General features: G+C 54.0%; 1 protein-coding gene across 3 annotated transcripts in view; it reads left to right on the top strand.

Moving 5' to 3' along the window:
- LOC148815964 (zinc finger protein ubi-d4) overlaps positions 1-20,740 on the top strand; it is a 30,064-nt gene that overhangs the window by 3,807 nt on the left and 5,517 nt on the right. For 2 of the 3 annotated variants that reach the window (XM_088904869.1, XM_088904870.1), the window contains exons 2-9: positions 1,243-1,403; positions 3,237-3,344; positions 7,617-7,837; positions 8,949-9,041; positions 9,270-9,354; positions 17,233-17,370; positions 18,622-18,750; positions 20,004-20,116. In XM_088904869.1, coding sequence (XP_088760995.1) covers positions 1,243-1,403; positions 3,237-3,344; positions 7,617-7,837; positions 8,949-9,041; positions 9,270-9,354; positions 17,233-17,370; positions 18,622-18,750; positions 20,004-20,116 — 1,048 coding nt within the window. Of the gene's footprint in view, positions 1-1,242; positions 1,404-3,236; positions 3,345-7,616; positions 7,838-8,948; positions 9,042-9,269; positions 9,355-11,723; positions 11,766-17,232; positions 17,371-18,621; positions 18,751-20,003; positions 20,117-20,740 lie in introns of all 3 variants that reach the window. The other variant, XM_088904871.1, reaches the window with a different exon arrangement.

The following is a 20,740-nucleotide window of genomic DNA, read 5'->3' as shown; positions in this document are numbered from 1 at the left end:
CCGGAAACTCTCCCGTTCTCTGCCGATCATGTCCGACTTTGTCGCACTGTCGCGTCGGACTGTGCTGTGAAACAAATTTTTCCGCAGGCAACATCGAAGCTTGAAGTGCTCCCCTAAATAGGCTTCGACATGTCCGCTTGTCCGCTACGCAGAAGCAGGTTAACCCCCGTCCTCGGTACGCTACACTGGCTCTCCGTGCAGTTCAGGCTGCCGTTTGACTGTTTCCGTCCTCAAGGCTCTGCCTTTTCGGTGTTTACGATACCGCAGCGTGCGTCCCCTTATGTAATATCTTCCAGCAGTTGCCGTCGCTAGCCAGCACAATCGATCCAGCCCTGGGTGTGGGGTAAAATCGTCGGGATGAACCCGTCATCGTTTCCACCGGTTGTGCACTAAGCGTCTCTCCTTTTTGATGAAAAGGAGTGACAGCGGGGCGTCCAGTTCAACAACCAGAGGGGACTGGTGGGCAGAGAAGCTCTTCGAGCAGGTCCTTATTTTTACGGAGGTGCGCCTCAGCCCCAAAATGTAGGAAGCTCGGACGCGATTGCAGGACTGGACACCTCTGCTGAAGCCGCCCGGTGTGCACTGCAGCTTCTCAGTCGAGGACAAAGGGGGTGGGACCCGAGTCAGTTGAGGGTTTGTGTCCACGCAAGGGCAGTGACGCATTGATGTCAGCAGCCGTACCACCCTGCAGCTCCCCGCTGGCAGCCCCCACTGGAGACTCAGCAGGTGGGAGCCTGGCCAGTACCTGGAGGGGGAGACTCCTGGGGAAAGCTGAGGCTGCTGCTGGAAGAGGTTAGTGGGGCCAGCAGGGGGCGCTCACCCTGCGGTCCGTGTGGGTCCTGATGCCCCAGTATAGTGACGGGGGACACTAGACTGTAAACAGGCGCCGTCCTTTGGATGAGACGTCAAACCGAGGTCCTGACTCTCTGTGGTCATTAAAAATCCCAGGGTGTTTCTCGAGAAGAGTAGGGGTGTCACCCCAGTGTCCTGGCCCAGTTTCCCCCCTGGCCTTTACCCATCATGGCCTCCTAATAACCCCCCTCTCTGAACTGGCTCCATCACTCTGCTCTCCTCCCCACTGAGAGCTGGGGTGTGGGGGGAGCGGACTGGCGCCTCATCCAGGTGGGGGTACACACACTGCTGGGGGGTGGAGGGGCTCCCCCTGACCCGTGAAGAGCTCCGAGTGGAGGGTCCCGAAAGGCGCTCGGTGGAGGTGTGAGGAGTGTTATTATTTCTGCGCAGGCTGGGGGAGCAGTATTACAAGGACGCCATGGAGCAGTGCCACAACTACAACGCCCGGCTGTGCGCGGAGCGGAGCGTGCGCATGCCCTTCCTGGACTCGCAGACCGGCGTGGCGCAGAGCAACTGCTACATCTGGATGGAGAAGCGGCACCGGGGCCCAGGTGAGGCGCGCCGGACGGGCAGAGAGCTCCCCCTAGCTGCTCGGCTGTCTCCAAGCCGGCCGGCGCTGTCCTGTAGCCTGCTCCCCTCCTCTTTTTTTACATGTCCAGTTCATTTATTTTTCTCCCTTCCATCCCTATTTCCTCTGCACGTCTCTTTCCCTGAGCGTCTTCCCCTCTATTTATTTTACCTCCCAGGTGATAAGCAGTCAAATGCAGAATTTGTGCACTGGCTTCGTCGACCAGCTCCACGCGCGCGAGAGGCCCCCGTTATCCACCAGTCGCCCCCTGCTAGCTCTTTCGGCGACGGTACAGAGAGCCGTAAAGATATTTTTATTAGGCGGAGCCGGAATTTTTTCGGGTTCCCGAAGATCTGCCTGGTCTCGCACCCCCTGATCACAATCGCTGTCGTCGCTCGGTTCGGGAAACCCAACTGATCTCACTCCCGCGGCGTGGAAGAGGGAGGGTTAGGTTCGATACGTACGTCCGTTTTGCAGGAAAATGAAGGATGCAGGAAAATCGTACTTATTTATTTTTTACCTTTACCTTAAAATACACCGAGCAGTTGAACGTGGTGGCCTGTGCTTAATTTGTGCTTCCTAAAAAAATCTGGCCTGCCTGTCCCCCACCCTCTCGGGGGGGGGCGAGAGGGTGGGTTCTGGATCCTCAAGACATCGCCAAAGTCCCTCTCCGATCCCCTTTCAAGCTGCACACGGCGTGCAGGAAGATCGAAAATAAAAGATCAGATCACTTTATCAGCCCTATACAATTTCCTGCATTAGGAATGTGTCTTTTCGCAGACCCCAGCCTGCTCTCCAGGAGACACACAGACAGGGAGAGAGAAGCTGGGGGGTCAGAATGCAGGGTCAGCCATTTATACAGCGCCCCTGGAGCAGCTGGGGTGAAGGGCCTCGCTCAGGGGCCCCAACAGAGTAGGATTCCTCTGCCGGCCGCCGGATTCGAACCGGCAACCTCCCAGCCGCAGGCTCCTGTCTGCTCCTCCGGAGGTGCAGCGCCTCAGAAAATGAACTCTGCCCTCCGAGTTAATCACGCGCCAGGCTCCAGCGAGGGACAGGGCTCAGGGCCAGGGATGGGAGGCCCAGACAGTAGGGGGCCTTTTGTAGCGGCAGTTCAGTGCCAGTGAGCGTAAGATCCCCAGAAGTTGAAGAGAAAGCCGACATTGGCTCAGAGGGGCGGGTTTGTTATTGTCGAAACACTATTGAGCAACTTACCTTTAAGCCTTTACTGAACTGGCTCCATTCTTCACCCCTCTGCTTTTCTTAGTACCTCCATCCACGGTCTCCTCTGTGTATTGTCATTGTGTTTTATCTGGTGTATTCTTCTTATTTATTGTTGTTGTCATCCTGTAAAGCGCTTTGAGAAGCCACCTTTAAAGGCGCTTTAGAAAATAGTTTATTATTATAATTTTTCTAGCGCTCTCCCTTCCTTCTCTTGCTCTCTTTTCCTTCGCCCCCCCCCCCTTGTAGAACCTGATCTGGCGTTCATCCTAAATTTAGGGCGAGGGACAGCTGCTGCCTGTGCCGTTTTGGAGTAGCCGATAAGCAGGGTCCAGAACTGCCACTGTGGCGTATGTGGAGACAGCCCTCCGTAGTTTCCCTGCGCAGGTGCAGGGCTCACTTCCAGACGGCCTCGCGGGGTTTAATGAAGGAGTGATCGGTGCTGGTTCCCGGCCTATAAAAAAAAAAGAGATTTGGGGGTGGGCCAAGTTGGCGCCCGTCTGCTCGGGCGTTCTCCGGTAGAGAGGAAAAACAAAATCATTTTTTTTTTTCCCGTAAACGCCTCTGCCCTCCCCCACCCCCCCCCCCCCCCCTGCAGGGATGGGTCCCGGGCAGCTCTACAGCTACCCAGCTCGGCGCTGGAGGAAGAAGAGGAGGGCGCACCCACCTGAAGACCCCCGGCTTGCCTTCCCCCCGCTCAAATCAGGTATCCTCGCCCCCCCCCCGCCTGCAGCCATCGTCTGCCCCCCCTCAGACTCGAGGCTTCAGAAATTCAGGGCCGGTGGGGCCCCTAGTATCTCGGCTGTACTGTAGCTGTACTGCAGGGAGGTTGGGTTCTGTGGTCTAGCGTTGTGGCCCCATCCACCCAGCCCGATCCTTAATTATTGAATCGCTCGTCCCGAGTGATATAATTAACTCCCGGGCAGAGAAAGTTACTGCAGCGATAATGCCAGCAGCCATATCACCCTGCAACTCACAGCTGGCAGCCCCACTGGAGCTCAGCAGGTGTGAGCCTGGTCAGTAAAAATCATTAAAAATCCCAGGGCGTTTTCTCGAAAAGAGTAGGGGTGTTACCCCGGTGTCCTGGCCAAATTTCCCCCCTGGCCCTTACCAATCATGGCCTCCTAATAACCCCCCTCTCTGAACTGGCTCCATCACTCTGCTCTCCTCCCCACTGAGAGCTGGGGTGTGGGGAGCGGACCGGTGCCTCACCCAGGTTGGGGTACACACTGGTGGGGGTGGAGGGGATCCCCATTACCTGTAAAGCGCTTTGAGTGGAGTGTCCAGAAAAGCTCTATATAAGTTTAAGCAATTATTATTATTATTATAAAGGAGAAGCCGGGTGGCCATAGTTCAGGGGTTCCCGGTCACTACAGTGGGGGGGCTCCCCATCCCTGCTGGATTTCATGGAAAGCCGAGCTCTTTATGCAGGTGACCCGGCAGCTCACTGGGTTGCGATCTTTGCCAGTTTTTTTCTAACTGGGCTCAAGGGTTGGGGTTCCGGGGGCCCAGAGCCAGGCCTCCTGCCTGCTCAGGGTTGGCTCTGCGAGCCCGGAGTTCGTATCCGACGCCGTTGCTGGGTCTGTGAAGGACCGAGCTGCCTTAACGGGCCGCTCGGAGCCCGAGCCAGCAGGTGTGTGGGGGGGAATGAGAGTGGGAGGGGTAGTGTGTCAGAGCCGAAGGCAGGAGGTGTGGAAGACTGTATGTAGGGCTGGGCGATATGGCCAAAAACATTATCCCGATAAAAATGTTCATATCGGTCAATATGGATAATGATCACGATAAATGTCAAATCATTATTTCTTTCAAGTTTAAAGGCAGGGTTTTTTCTCCTGAGTGAAAGCTGAAGAAACCAGACAGTTAATTGGTAAATTAGACAACTCCTTATTTTAACAAACACTTGCCAAACAGCAGAAACATTCAACAAATCTGAGGTAAAGTCTTTTTTTATGTCAAAATATGCATGAGTAAAATGGACAAAATAAATATCTTAATGGAAGAATTAAATACTGCAGTGTGATAACACACACGTAGAAGATGGCTCAGACAGCCTGCAAAGTTGAAATGTCTGATCGTAAAAAGCCCAAATATCTCCAGATGACCGAAGTGGAATGACCTTTTCTGCCGACGATGTTATCGTCCTTCGAGCTGGTCGTTGGCGGTGCTACATTTGCTTCAGTGTCGCTCATTTCTCTACTCTTAACTACAATCCTGTCAGCCGCCACCGTGTGGGTGAACACCACCACGTCAGCTGCCCGGTCTGCGACACGCACGCGCCCCCTCGCGCAGTATTTTGTGCGCATGCGCATATCATAAACGTATTTATCGAACTTTTGTTAAAATTTTATCGGGGAAAATTATAGCGCGATAATTATCGTTATCGAATTATCGCCCTGCACCAACTGTATGCGTTGGAAGAATATTCAATTCAGTTCAACTTTATTGGCATTATACTGACACAGGTGCATAGTACAGTGAAAAGTGTTTCTCATGAGTCACCCAGGTGCAGTATAGAAATAGAACAGAAGATAAGACCATAGACAGTAGCACAATAACAGTAACGCGTAATAACATAATATGTTATCAAAACTGTGCAAAATCCACAAACAGAGAAATACAACAGGACAAAAACAGTGCAAGGTCCTTCAGGGAACAGGGCAAAAATAGTATGGTGATTAATAAATATGACAACTAATACAGTTTTACTGAGCTATCGAAGGGACAGTACAATTTCGGCTTACACGTGTGTGTAGTGGTGTTGGAGTACAGTCCTTGTGGGTACAGGAAGATGTTAGGAGAGACCATAGCATGATGGGAGGTATTGGGGGCGTCTCCAGCTTGATAGCTCTGGCGAAGAAGCTATTTTGGAGTCTAGCTGTGTGCGACTGGAGTGACCGGAACCTTCTGCCAGATGGTAGGGGAACAAACAAGTTATGAGTGGGGACAGACATAGTTTGGGTGGCTTTTTTCAGACTCCTGGCGTTGTAGATTTCCTGGTTGGGTGGTAAGGCGCTGCCGAAGATGTGCGGCGTAGGCAGCAGTATTATCATCCGGGCCTTCAAGTTTTCAATAACTGTGACGGTTTAACTGCCTTAAGGCCTCGCGATGTGCTTGATGAGGCGGCAAAAACACCGAAAGGCAGTAGTTTCGTGCACCGAGCCAAGCAAAGTGGGGTTTCAGACAGTCCCGGCTACCTCCGAGTCCAGACCAGATAGGAATCTGGTCCAGGAGCCTAGGAACTGAATACCCACCTGGGAGAGCGGTACAAAACTCAATTCAACTCAACTCAATTCAACTTTGTCATTAAACTTACACAGGTGCATAGTATAATGAAAAGTGATTCTCATTAGTCACTCAGGTGCAGTATATAAATAGGACAGAAGATAAGACAATAGACAGTAACACAATAGCAATAACAGTAACATGTAATAACGTAACATAAATAACATGTAATCAAGTAATCAAAACTGTGCAAAATTCCGCAAACAGAGAAAATATAACGGGACAAAAACAGTGCAAGGTAATTCTTGGAACAGTGCAAAAATAGTATGGTTAAAAATAGTATGGTTAATTAATAAATATTAAATATTATTATGACCGGTACAGTTTTACTGAGCTATCGAAGGGACAGTACAATTTCGGCTTACATGTGTGTGTAGTGGTGTGGGAGTACAGTCATTGTGGGTATAGGAAGACGTTAGGAGAGACCATAGCATGATGGGAGGGAGTGGGGGCGTCACCAACTTGATAGCTCTGGGGAAGAAGCTATTTTGGAGTCTAGCTGTGTGCGACTGGAGTGACCGGAACCTTCTGCCAGATGGTAGGGGAACAAACAAGTTATGAGTGGGGACAGACATAGTTTGGGTGGCTTTTTTCAGACTCCTGGCGTTGTAGATTTCCTGGTTGGGTGGTAAAGCACTGCCGACGATGTGCGGCATAGGCAGCAGTATTATCGTCCGGGCCTTCAAGTTTTCAATAACTGTGAGGGTTAAACTGCCTTAAGGCCTCGCGATGTGCTTGATGAGGCGGCAAAAACACCGAAAGGCAGTAGTTTCTTGCACCGAGCCAAGCAAAGTGGGGTTTCAGACAGTCCCGGCTACCTCCGAGTCCAGACCAGATAGGAATCTGGTCCAGGAGCCTAGGAACTGAATACCCACCTGGGAGAGCGGCACAAAACCTAACATGTTAAGGTTTATTCGGCATTGAAAGGGAAAAGAAGAGAGAGCCTTCTTCAGGTGGGGTGTATAACGTCTTCGGATGGCCCAGAATTGCAGCACAAACATGGTTTAATGCGTGGAGACGCTCAGGAAGGTTCAGGCTGGTGTGCCACTGATGCCCTACGTACTGATCTCGCGTGCTGTCGTGGGAGTATACCCATCAAGGACGCCGCGAGAGAGAGTTCTCACCCGAGTAAGGTCTTTATTTCAATACTGCAAGATGGGGAGCCCCGCTGTCACTCTGCGGAGCGCGTCGGAGACCCCACTTGCTACAGGCAGCGCAGGCTTTTTATAAAGATGTTGCAATGCAGTGGAAAAATACAGCACTCAGCCCCTTTCTGATACTTCTCCTTTTCCTTAGGACAAGAAAGATTACAGCACAGAAACGAAAGAAGAAGTGCCAATATATATTCTGCAGAGCTTAGCACTTGTACTCGGCTAATTTGGTGATCTAGACAGTACGTCCTGTCTTCTGACGACCTGCCCGTAGCACAGCAGTTTCATCCTTGTTATATATTTCTCTAAAGCTCTTTACATTTTAAGGATTAGGTCAGATTTCCATTTCAGTACGAAGAGCAGTCATCCTGGTTTGAGCGGAACAGGCCCGATCGTCTGGCTCTGAGGAGAAACGCAGATTTTGAGGTCACGGGGTCAGGCTGGCTCGACGGGGGGGCGGATCCGCTACACAGAACCAGAGCCCGTGCGAGTGCGCGCCCCCCCCCCCCCCCCCCACCCTCTTACCTGCCCTTCTGCCCCCGCAGAGCTGGAGGTGGCCCTGAAGAAGGACGCGCTGGCGCCCCCGGACGGCAGCAGCCTGGAGGCCCTGCTGAAGGCCGAGCCCCTGGACAAGCGGGGCGCCCCCGAGCCCCGGGGCCCCGAGGAGGACTCCGGCCTGGCCGACTTCGCCGGCGGGGGTGGGGGCGGCGGCGGCGGCGGCGGGGGCGGCGGCGGGGGTGTCACCAGCTCCGCCCGCGCCCGGAAGGTACAGCAGCACCCTTAGGTGGCTCGAGGGAGCTTCATGGTAAAAGAGGAGACCCCCAAGTCATTTCTGTCCTCTCCTGTAGACCCCGGCCTTCCTCTCCTCGCTCTGCAGCGGGCTGTCTGGGGGGGGGGCTCTCGGCCTGTTTGTTAGCGCAGGACAGCGGCTGCCTGATCGTCCCCCCCCGCCATCGGAGAGCTTGCACGAATAAAACATTGTGCGTCACTCGCACTCACTGGAGACTCAGCAGGTGGGAGCCTGGCCAGTACCTGGAGGGGGAGACTCCTGGGAAAGCTGAGGCTGCTGCTGGAAGAGGTGTTAGTGGGGGCCAGCAGGGGGCGCTCACCCTGCGGTCTGTGTGGGTCCTGATGCCCCAGTATAGTGACGGGGGACACTAGACTGTAAACAGGCGCCGTCCTTCGGATGAGACGTCAAACCGAGGTCCTGACTCTCTGTGCTCATTAAAAATCCCAGGGTGTCTCTCGAGAAGAGTAGGGGTGTTACCCCGGTGTCCTGGCCAAATTTCCCCCCTGGCCTTTACCCATCATGGCCTCCTAATAACCCTCCTCTCTGAACTGGCTTCATCACTGGCATCCTGTCCAGGCTGTACCCTGCCTTGTGCCTGTTGGTCGCCCAGATAGGGGGCATACACACACACCAAGGCCAGAAGCCAGTTAACCCACCAGCATGCCTTTGGACTGTAGGGGGAAACGAGAGCACCCAGAAACATGAAGAGAACATACAAACTCCACACAGACAGCACCCTGGGGTTTCGAACCCAGGACCCAGTGTTTGTATGAACTGCTTTAAGGGGTAAGGGAACAGACGGATGTTTGTATGCGTTTGATCTACACTTGGGAACCTCGTTCGGGGTCAGCCGGGTATCGGTGCTGCCCGCTGGCCAAGCAGAGACGAGCTACACGGAGGACAAACGCGGGGGGCGGTTTCAGGCACCCCGGTAACAAAACGGATTCTCGAATTTGACCGTTCTTTTAATCCGTGGGGTTAAGTCCCGTAGCGGTCGTCTGTAGGCCCGGGGCACCCCGGCGGTGTTAGCGCTGGCTGTGGGGGTGCGTTCTGACTGTACCCCGAAACAGTCTCTCTGCCTTCGCAGCGGATCCTGGAGCCCGACGACTTCCTGGACGACCTGGACGACGAAGACTACGAGGAGGACACCCCCAAGCGGCGAGGGAAAGGCAAAGGGAAGGTGAGTCCCCCCCCCACCCGCCCGCCCGCCTGCCTGCCGGGGGTCCGTGCTTGGATGGGGCTGAAAACCCGGGAACGTGGCGCTCGGATGTCCTGAAAGAAAGCTCGAGCTGAAGACGGGTTCCGATGGGGCCCGATGAAGAGCTTTGATTTTTTGGCGGGGGTGGGGGTGGGGGGTGTGAGGAAGGGGGCCGTTGCGCGGTGTGACCGAAGCCGTTGGTGTCCGCAGGGCCGCGGCGTGGGCAGCACCCGCAAGAAACTGGACGCCGCCGCCGCCGCCATGGAGGACCGAGACAAGCCCTACGCCTGCGACAGTGAGTACAGCCCCCCGCCACCCCCACCGCCCTCCGAAACCCTGGCGCCCCCTCCGTCCGAGAGCTGTGAGCTGTGCCCCCCCCCCCCTCCCCCAGGTTGAAAGACGGTTTCGGTGCTGGGAGACTGAAGCCCTCAAGGCGCCCCAGTCTCCGTCTGCCTCTGTCCAGTCTGTGCGGCTTCTTTGGGGACCACAGGGGCCGGGGCCGGGGGACGATAGTGTCTCTCTGTCCGCGGACCGCGGCGCCCCCACCCTGCGTGGCCGAACAGATCGCGCTCCCGCTGCTCCTGCACCCGAGCGGACAAAGCTTCCCCCATGGCCTCTGTGCCAACCCCCTCCCCTCCCCTCCCCTCCCGCGTTCTGGATGGCGAAGTCCGCCAGCCGCCATTTCCGAAGCCGGAACCGAGGCCGAGCCCGTCCCAGTGCGCGGAGATTGGGGGGGGGGGGATTTAAGATCAGAGGCGCTCTCAAGACGGAACGCCCTCCGCTCACGTCAAGCTGGCGGCCCCCCCCCCCTCTCCCCCCAGTCTGCAGATCCAGAGCTTTCAGCCGCGGTCGTTGGATCAGAGCTTAGAAAGGGAGGGGGAAGAAACCCACCCTTTCTCTCTCCTGCCCCTCGGGTGCCGGAGGAGGAGGAGGAGGAGGAGGAAGAAGAGGAGGAGTCGGGTCGTTTCTGGGGTGCATCGCGGGGGGTGTCAGCCAGCACAGGCGCCCCCCCCCCCCCAGCGCACCCCCTCGCGTCTGTCCGCCGGTCCCGAGCTTGGACCACGTTTCCTCCTCAAAGCTTTTGAACACTTGAATCTGTCTTTTTTTGGGGGGGGTCCTCCTAAATCCTAAATCCCGGTGGGGTGCCGAAACTCCATCCCAAAGAGCCATCTGGCGGAAAAGATCAAAAGACAAAAGTGGGATTCTTTTGACAGAGCGGGTTGCGGGACTGGGAAGAAAATTAGAGAACTTCTTTGGCTACAGGTGGCAGAAGGAAAAAAATAATTTGGCTGTTCCACAGTGCTGTCAGATTGTGTTAAATGAAGGCCGAGATGCGTCTCATTTTTCCATTTTTTTTCAGAGGCGCCGGGTGTGATCCGTGCCAATACGGGCTCACCGGCGGTACACCGTGGCAGAAAGTCCGTTTTTAAAGTGGGGGCGCCGCGTCGACAAAAGAACGCGGCGCCCGAGTCAAAAGCTTTTCTAAGGAAACGGGGGTGCGGCTTTTGGGGCGAAAGAAATCCGCCAAACGCTGTCCTGGTAGTTCTGGTTATTCCTTGGAATCTCCTGGCTAGGAATCGCGTTGCGGTGTGGCCGCTAGAAACGGCGGACCAGCAGGTGGCGCTGTCGCCTCACCACCTGAGCGCGACGATGGTGGGGGGGGGGGACTTGGCGTTGAAGGTCTCCTGCTTGCAGTCGCCCGAATCTTGCTTTGTCAGGTGGCACGAGTCGAGATGCACTGATCCTTAGCGCCCTGCCTAAATTTAGGGGCCTCTTAACCGGGCCTACCTCCGGGTGGGTGTTCTCCGATGAGAACTCGGAGCCGACCTGACCTTGTCAGAAATCGCATCACCCCCCCCGTTGAAGTCTGGGGCATCACAATGGCCAATTCTGTGCTCTCCCTGCCCAGTGCCGGTGACCCCCCCCCCTCCACAACCGATCGCCCACTCCTTGTGGACGACCATTCACTCAGCTCACCCCCAAGACTGTTCCAATCTGTTAAAAAAAAAAAACCCCATCTAAAGCTAACATTTGGGGCGAATCGTGATATTGCAAGCGGGCACGAACTCACGTTTTGAAGGGGGAAGCCATTTTAAGAACTGGACAGTGGCAACACGTTCACAGTAAGAATATGCAAATGTAGGGCTTGCACGCCGTGCCGTCGATTAGCAGGGACTCTTAAGACAAAAACGAAAAAGGGGGGACTGTTTCTAATGTACAGCGGCGTAAAAGATCAAGCTGACTTGCCGCTCAAGACGGTGAGATCAGTGCGTCCCCAATGCGTCTTCAAAGACGCGTCGTTCTGGGTAGTTCGCCATCATGCCCTCTTCCTCTGGTTTCTCCTGCGGCTCTTTGTACCCATAGGCACGCGATGAATCGGTCCAGTTTTTCCTCGATCGGCACCCCCTTAGCTCAGGCGAATCCCCCCCCCAAAAAAAAGAGAGGCGTGCACTAGATCGAACTTGGAGGTTTGCCACATGATTGCAAAGGTCTAACCAGAATAGAGGTTTGGGGGGGGGGTGCGAGGGGGGGGTTGGGACCGGGTGGGGCATGTGTCTCTTTTCATTTCCCGTGTCTTGTGAGAAGTACTCTGAGTCCTTCTGTCTCTGCTCTCTCTCCCTCTCTCTTTCTCTCTCTCTCTCTTTTTTTTTCCCTCTCTTTCAGACACTCACAAACAAAAGCATATTTCAAAACCTTCTGAACGAGGTATATTTCTCTCTCATCCCTCCTTTCCCCTCCTCCCCCCCCCCCCTTGTCCACTCATTGCCTGTGCTTCTTCCACCTCGTCCGCGTTGAATGTGTGCAGCCTACACGAAGACAGCGAAGTTCTCCTTAAACCGAGCCAGCCTGAGTCCCCATCACTTTTCTCTAGTTTTAATGATCCACGTGGTGCACTACTGGGTGCAATACTACTTCTCCATAGTGTGGAAATCCAGGGGTCGCATCCTGACTTGAGTCCGATCACAGAGCAGAAATAATAATTAATAATTGCTAACTTGCATACACTTTTCTGGGCACTCCACTCAAAGCGCTTGACAGGCAATGGGGATCCCCTCCACCCCCAGCAGTGTGCAGCCCCACCTGGATGATGCACCAGTTCGCTCCCCACACACCAGCTCTCAGTGGGGAGGAGAGCAGAGTGATGGAGTCAGTTCAGAGAGGGGGGTTATTAGGAGGCCATGATGGGTAAAGGCCAGGGGGCAAATTTGGCCAGGACACCGGGGTAACACCCCTACTCTTCTCGAGAAACGCCCTGGGATTTTTAATGACCACAGAGAGTCAGGACCTCGGTTTGACGTCTCATCCGAAGGACGGCGCCTGTTTACAGTCTAGTGTCCCCCGTCACTATACTGGGGCATTAGGACCCACACAGACCGCAGGGTGAGCGCCTCCTGCTGGCCCCACGAACACCTCTTCCAGCAGCAGCCTCAGCTTTCCCAGGAGTCTCCCCCTCCAGGTACTGGCCAGGTTCCCACCTGCTGAGTCTCCAGTGGGGCTGCCAGCGGTGAGCTGCAGGGCGATATGGCTACTGGCTCTCAAGCTGAAAGAAGCTGGCTACGCTCATTCCTGGCTCCTCCTCCTCCTCCTGGCTGCTAAGATGCCTTTGCACTATTTCTTTGCTGGGGGCCGTCATTATAGTCCGATCGACCCTATCTCGTAGCTTCACTCTAACGTGCTGCAAGCCTGCCGTTTCAGAACTCCTGCTTATGTGTTCATTTTTCCATCTGGCTTTCTCTCTTGTCTTGCCCTTGTTTTTGCTGCTTCTGTGCGTTTGTTTTGGGGCTCTTCACTTCCTCTCCACCTCCTCGTGTGTCTCATCTCTTCATGGCCCTTGGGATTCACCAGCGAAACGAGTTTATGCTTTTGGATGGTTCAGGGAAGGGAAAGACGTTTGCGTACCCTTTGCACAGAATGGGGTGGTAGCTGAAATCTACACACGGTTACGCTCCCTGCCTGATGGTGACAAACTCGCCTTCGCTGTCCCCCAATTTGAATTGTCTTGTCAAAGCCGAAACAGAGAAGTCGTTTAATTTTCTGAAATTATCTTTGATGGTTTGCACTTAGGGGCAGCGCAGTCGCTGCAGTCACTGAACCGGGGCCCTGGGTTCAATGCCGGACCTAGGGTGCTGTCTGGGTGGAGTTTGCATGTTCTCCCCCCCCTCCACAGTCCAGAAGCATGCTGGGAGGTGAATTGGCTTCTGGGAAAATCGGCCCTGGTCCGAGAGTGTTTTTGTGCCGGCGTGCGCCCAGTGACGATCCATTGGTGTCCAAAACTTTAGAACGATACCAGCGTTTTGCACGTCACAGTCACGACTCGCTAAGGGTGCGCAAACGTGTTTTCCCCCTGAACGTGTGTCTGGAAATGCTGGGGGCTTTTCCCGGTGGCCCTGGGGGCGCTGCTTTGTCAAAGTCCGGTTCTCGGCAGTGGCTTGGAAAGTCTTCCGGCTCCCTCTGTGCCTTCCAGAGCCCTTGCACCTGCTTGGCTTATCAGCTGACTGGATAAATGTCCGCCGTTATAGGTCTCGGCATTTTCCAATCACAGAGCTTGCAAAGCCCTACCGGCCTTTGACTTGAGACTAGAAGGCGTCGGGCGGACAGGCTGTTTTTCTCAAAGGCAGCACAAGGTGACTCTGGATGAGTAGCAGCAGCAGCAGCAGCTATAATTCTGCCCCGTGTTCCTGTCCCAGAGCCGTTTTTCCTTTGGGAAATGGGTGGAATCACTCCAGTCCCACTCAGATGATAATAATAATAAACTTTATTTTATATAGCGCCTTTAAAGGTGGCTTCTCAAAGCGCTTTACAGGATGACAACAACAATAAATATGAAGAATACACCAGATAAAACACAATGACAATACACAGAGGAGACCGTGGATGGTGGTACTAAGAAGAGCAGAGGGGTGAAGAATGGAGCCAGTTCAGTAAAGGCTTTTCTGAAGAAGAGGGTTTGGAGTCTGGATTTGAAGGAGTTTAGAGAAGGTGACTCTCTGATATCCTTGGGGATAGAGTTCCAGAGCTTGGGGGCATAACAGGAGAAGGCCCTGTCACCCCCAGAGTGTAGACGGTCTTGGGGGGACAGTAAGGAGGGCAGAATTCGAAGAGCGAAGGTTGCGAGGTGGGGAGTAGGGCGATAATAGCTCAGACAGGTACTGAGGTGCCAAGCCATGCAGAGCCTTATAGGTGAGCAGGAGGATTTTAAAGTCCACGTGGAATTTGACCGGAAGCCAGTGCAAGGACTCCAGGATAGGAGTAATGTGATCACTTGCACTAGACGATCAGCCGAAGGAGATCCTGCTGGCAGAACGGGACAAGGATTGAGCTGCCGCTATTTCAGATCTGGCAGAGTTTACCAGCCCAGGCCTTGTTGTAACCCACCAATGAGACTTGCAGAGCCCGGGGACATTAATGGGCGGGCGGGGTTCCCCATATTTTGGCCGGCGAGTCCCACGCGTCCAGCAAAAGGAGGTCTGCTGCATGTGAGCTTGGGGGAGGTGGGAAGAAACTCAAAAGACTTTGGCCTTCTGCTCTCAAGGACTGGAATTGGGCCCTGGAATTTGGGATTTGCCATTGTGGTGTTTTTTTTTTTACCAGAAGACCGTTTTCACAAAGCAAGCGAGGTAAATCCCCAAATCCAAGCCTCCTTCCCTCTTCGACAGAGAAACAAATGACAAAGCTCAGGCGTCTGTGAAGCGGTAGTGTCTTTATTTCCACATGCATATGGAAGTCCGGCTTGCAACCAACCAGACTTAAAAAATGAGTAGCTGAAGGTGGTCCTTTATACCTTAAAACAAAACGATTTACGCATTCTAAACAAATGATAAGACAGCAACACCTACCAATTAATTATATCTAAGTTGCAGACTAGACAACAGTTCTTTTCATGTTCTGGGCAGCTGACCAAATACATGCCCCTTATCTTACTGACCAAGGACAGGCGGCATCTTTAGATATATTTGAGCGCAAAGCTAACTTCAAGACACTGGACTGCACGGTTTGCAAAAGTACAAAAAACGAGAAATTATAGTATTGTCTCCCTCCTTCCCGGGTGGCTCTCTGATCTCATCACCGCTGGGCTACTGAGAAGCGGACGGTGGTGATTGTCGGTGGTCAGGACACCCGGCCAGGCCCAGAGCTGTCAAGCAGAGAGCAGCAAGCTCTCTCTTTCCCTGCAGGCAGAAAGGGGCCCCTTCTCCAGCAGCTGTGCGGCGCCACAGATGCACACACGTCACTCATCGCTATAACTCGAATCAGTGTCGAGCACTGGAGCCTTGGCCAAAAACTTTATCCCGATTAAAAATGTTCGTATCGGTCGATATGGATAATGATCACGATAAATGTCAGATCATTATTTCTTTCAAGTTTAAAGGCAGATTTTGTTTTCTCCCGAGTGAAAGCTGAAGAAACCAGACAGTTAATTGGTCAATTAGACAACTCCTTATTTTAACAAACACTTGCCAAACAGCAGAAACATTCAAGAAATCTGAGGTAGAGAGTCTCTTATTATGTCAAAATATGCATGAGTAAAATGGACCAAATAAATATCTTAATGGAAGAATTAAATACTGCAGTGTGATAACACACACATAGAAGATGGCTCAGACAGCCTGCAAAGTTTAAAGTGCTCTGTTTTCTGCCTGATCGTAAAAAAGCCCAAATATCTCCAGATGACCGAGGTGGAATTGCCTTTTCTGCTGACGATGTCATCGTCCTTCGAGCTGGTCGTTGGCGGTGCTACATTTGCTTAAGTGTCGCTCATTTCTCTACTCTTAACTACAATCCTGTCAGCCGCCACCGTGTGGGTAAACAACACCACATCAGCTGCCCGGTCTGCGACACGCACGCGCCCCCTCGCGCAGTATGCGCAAAGCATAAACATACATATCGAACATTTACCGAACTTTTGTTAAAATGAGATCGAGGAAAATTATAGCGCGGTAATTATCGTTATCCAATTATCGCCCAGCACTACTGGAGCCCCTTGTGTCCTGAACCTAGTTTGTTTCAAAGCTGACAGTGACCTGACCCCACACCACACAGACATGTCCCATTCATTAGGGGTAACTGCAAAATCTAGTAACGAAAGCACTAGCTCCAAAATATTTGAGACCACGTCCCCCCGTGGGCTGAAGCCTCGCTGTGATCCAGACTGATCTTCGCTCCACTCCCGGCTGTGGGGGCAGGTTGGGGAGAAGGGCGTGTGGTTGAGGAGGGTGGTGCATATTGACTGCTAGGTATTCCAAGTAAGCTTTCTGTCAGTTGTCAAGCACTATGAATGCTTGTGCCCTTGTATAGGTGCGTGAAGGCTTGTAGACCAGCTCTTTTTAAAAATCTGATGCTAGTTGACTGTGGTGTAGTGGACACCCACAATTATATTGGAGCGCTATAGTAAATTTTTGGTTTGGACTTGGGGCCAGAAGACTACAGTTCCCAGCATGCACTGCTTTCTACAGACCACCTGACCCCACGCGACACAGCCATGTGTATCGCTTTCAGGTGACGGCGCAAGCATGGGGCTGTGTCCGCTAACGTTACCAGCGCCCCGGACCTGAACCCGTGTCTTGTCAGCTGACTGAAAGCTCTTCCAGCCTAGCCAAGCGGTCGTTTTGCTGTACGAGGGCGGGGAACACAAGCGTTTTGAAGTTGGTTGTCAAAATGTAGTTGCTGATGGGGGGGGGGGGGCCTCCGGCTTGTTTGGGGAGCTGGACACACCCGGTTGAAATCATGCGTTCAGCTGGGATCCCAGCTCAGCCGGAGCCCAGCTGGAGCAGAACCAGCCGGTGTGTGGGGACCCCCATGGATCGGAACTGGGGCGCCCCGTTCTCCCAGAACCAGCCGGTGTGTGTGTGGGGATCCCCATGGATCGGAACTGGGGAACCCCGTCCTCCGGAACCTGCCCGTTTAGGACAAAGGGGTCGCGCTACGTCGGCGTGCAGCGGTGCAAAACCGTTGACCGGGATGGGGGATCATGGGATGGGGATGTCTGAGGAGTGGTTTGTGGGTACAAGTACGGACCTGAGAGGCCTCAGGCTAGAGGGGGCAGTTGAATTGGGGGTAGGGGGGTGGGTTGGAGGTCGCATCTGCCGCCTATCTGATGTTTTAACAGGGTGTTTTTTTTCTTGCGTTCCTCACCCCCCCCCACCCCCCCCCCCAACCCGTCCTCCGAATCCGCCAGTCTGCGGGAAACGCTACAAGAACCGTCCCGGGCTGAGCTACCACTACGCCCACTCGCACCTGGCTGACGAGGAAGGGGAGGACAAGGAGGACTCGGAGCCCCGCACCCCCATCCCAGCCCGGCCCGAGGAACAGAAGTGTGAGTGCCGGTCCCAGGATTCACAGAAACCCCTGGCCAGGGGGACCCCTTTATCCCCGGTTGCCGTCATTGGGGGTCCCCACTGCCTGCAATCCAATCTCAGTTTTTTAAACATGGCAGTGTCCCATATTTAATAACGCGGTAGCATTGCTGGGGGGTAGCTGGGTTCCAATCACTGTCTGGGTGGAGCTTGCATGTTCCTGTCTGGTTTGCCTGGGCTTTCCTCCCACAGTCCAAAGACACGCTGGGAGGTGAATTGGCTTCTGGGAAAGTTGGCCCCCGTCTGTCCCACCTGTGGCGTACCCCGCCCAGTTCACACTGCCCTGCCCCAAAGCAGCACTTAAGACTTAACACTGCAGGTTTAAAGGCCAGATGGAAACACAACTGACATTGAAGAGGGAGATAGTTAGTCTGACTTGTACAGTACAGCTATACTGTACTTGTATATGCAGGTCTGAATTGTATAGTTCAGCTGTATACAGGGTGTTTGGTGGAGCAGTGGTTGGGTTTCTGGACTCGCAGCGGGAAGGTTGTGGGTTCAGATCTCACGTGGGCCAGCAGCCGTACCACCCTGCAGCTCACCGCTGGCAGCCCCACTGGAGACTCAGCAGGTGGGAGCCTGGCCAGTACCTGGAGGGGAGACTCCTGGGAAAGCTGAGGCTGCTGCTGGAAGAGGTGTTAGTGGGGCCAGCAGGGGGCGCTCACCCTGCGGTCTGTGTGGGTCCTGATGCCCCAGTATAGTGACGGGGGACACTAGACTGTAAACAGGCGCCGTCCTTTGGATGAGACGTCAAACCGAGGTCCTGACTCTCTGTGGTCATTAAAAATCCCAGAGTGTTTCTTGAAAAGAGTAGGGGTGTTACAACGGTGTCCTGGCCAAATTTCCCCCCTGGCCTTTACCCATCATGGCCTCCTAATAACCCCCCTCTCTGAACTGGCTCCATCACTCTGCTCTCCTCCCCACTGAGAGCTGGGGTGTGGGGAGCGGACTGGCGCCTCATCCAGGTGGGGCTGCACACTGGTGGGGGTGGAGGGGATCACCATGACCTGTACAGAGCTCTGAGTGGAGTGTCCAGGAAAGCGCTATATAAGTGTAAGGATTATTATTATTATAAAAGGGTACCAGTGAAACTCCCTTTGTCAGCCAAATGGACGTGGAGGTTTCAGCAAGTGACACGTTCCTAGCCATGCCTGTAGGGAGTGAATCCAGTGATGTGTTTCTTCACGGCTGTCTGTCCTTCCCCCCCCCAGCGAAAAAGGGGCCCGACGGTTTGGCGTTGCCCAATAACTACTGCGACTTCTGCCTGGGAGACTCCAAGATCAACCACAAGACCGGGCAGTCGGAGGAGCTGGTGTCCTGCTCGGACTGCGGCCGGTCAGGTGCGTCTCCTCGGGGGTCGAAGAGAGGGTGGGGGGGAGCCGTTGCGTCTCTGCTGGCGGGGACTGGTCGTGGGGTGAAGGAATTCGAGTGGGACTGGAAGAATTCAGAACCGGGGCACCTCAAGGGACGGCCAACATGTGTTCTGAAAGGGGGAGGTTTTAACTAGCATCCTGGGCCAAACCGTCAGGACAGTACGTGGCACTAGAGCAGGGGTCTCCGGTCCTGCGGGCTTTTAGATCCTCAATTTCTCATGTCAAGGCCAGGATGGTGGCACAGCCTTGCAGGGCTGCGGCTCAGAGTTCAGTTCCTGGGGAGTCCTCGGAGTGCCAGAAAGTACTGTAAGTCACCGTGTTGTCAGGAGTTCCCACGAATTGTGATGTGAAGCAGCCCTTCCTGCTCGCTAGTCCCTGTACTTACTAATGTACTGAGATGTGAAGCGGCCCTTCCTGCTCACTAGTCCCCGTACTGACTAATGTACTGAGATGTGAAGCGGCCCTTCCTGCTCACTAGTCCCTGTACTTACTAATGTACTGAGATGTGAAGCGGCCCTTCCTGCTTACTAGTCCCTGTACTTACTAATGTACTGAGATGTGAAGCGGCCCTTCCTGCTCACTAGTCCCTGTACTTACTAACGTACTGAGATGTGAAGCGGCCCTTCCTGCTCACTAGTCCCCGTACTGACTAATGTACTGAGATGTGCAGCGGCCCTTCCTGCTCACTAGTCCCCGTACTGACTAATGTACTGAGATGTACGAGCGAATAAGTACAGGTTGAGCAGCAGACATTTCACAGCAGAAATGTTCCAGCGTGATCTGCAGGCAGAGTTAACCAGTGAGTAGTATTTGCCAGTGAAACCGTCTGGGAGAGGAGAGCAGTATTTCTGCTGGATTAGAAGAGCTGGATCCACAAGCCTGCTTGTTTACAGGGTCACAGGGCCGCTCCACCTCACCACCGGAAGTCCTGCTGCCTCGTTCTGAAGCACAGACCTGCAGATTTCCTCTAGTTTGCCATTTTAAATCGGCGTTTTTACACGTTACTGTGCACATTTTACTTTCACTGTGCTCACTGTGCTCATCAATGCCGTTAAAGCTGCACGTTAATGTACTCTATGATGTAACACCTCAATCGCCCTTCGGGATCAATTAAGTCTTATCCATCTATGTACAAGCGAGTTAACCGTTGGCTGTCGGGTGGGTGTTGGGGGTTCGACAGGGGGCGCCAGCAAGCGGCCTGACTCCCGTTGTCTTCCCAGGTCACCCCTCCTGCCTGCAGTTCACCCCGGTCATGATGGCGGCGGTCAAGACCTACCGCTGGCAGTGCATCGAGTGCAAGTGCTGCAACATCTGCGGGACGTCGGAGAACGACGTAAGTATCCAGTCCCCCCCCCCCCCCACCCCCCATCAACCAGGGCGACCCCGTTAATCCAGGGGCACTTTCACCGGTCAGGAATATAACGCCCAGGCTGGCCAGCGTGGGAGGCATCTCAGCGAAGGGTCGAACCGAGTTTGGATTTGACAAGAATACGGCCATTTTGAAGGGGGTACGCCTTAGACTAGCAGACACATCACCCTGCAGCTCACCGCTGGATACTATAGGAATCTAGAATGATTGTGCATTGCTTGATTTCCTGGTGAAATTTGGGGTGGTCGTGTTTGTTGATTTCCTGTTGAAATGGGGGCTTTCCTAATAAGATAAGATCACTATCTTATCTATACAATTTCTTGCATTAGGAATGTGTCTTTTCACAGACCCCAGCTTGCTCTCCAGGAGACACACAGACAGGGAGAGAGAAGCTGGGGGTCAGAGCGCAGGGTCGGGCATTTATACGGCGCCCCTGGAGCAGCTGGGGGTGAAGGGCCTTGCTCAGGGGCCCCACGGAGTAGGATTCCTCTGCCGGCCGCGGGATTCGAACCGGCAACCTCCCAGCCGCAGGCGCAGATCCTCAGCCGCAGAGCCACCGCTCCGCCCAGAAAGAAGGAGTTTGCCTGG

The sequence above is a fragment of the Atractosteus spatula genome, chromosome 24, assembly GCF_055471065.1.
Source record: "Atractosteus spatula isolate fAtrSpa1 chromosome 24, fAtrSpa1.hap1, whole genome shotgun sequence".
Classification (NCBI taxonomy): domain Eukaryota; kingdom Metazoa; phylum Chordata; class Actinopteri; order Semionotiformes; family Lepisosteidae; genus Atractosteus; species Atractosteus spatula.
Note: the sequence above shows the minus strand (reverse complement) of the source record. Positions and strands in the feature narration are given on the sequence as shown.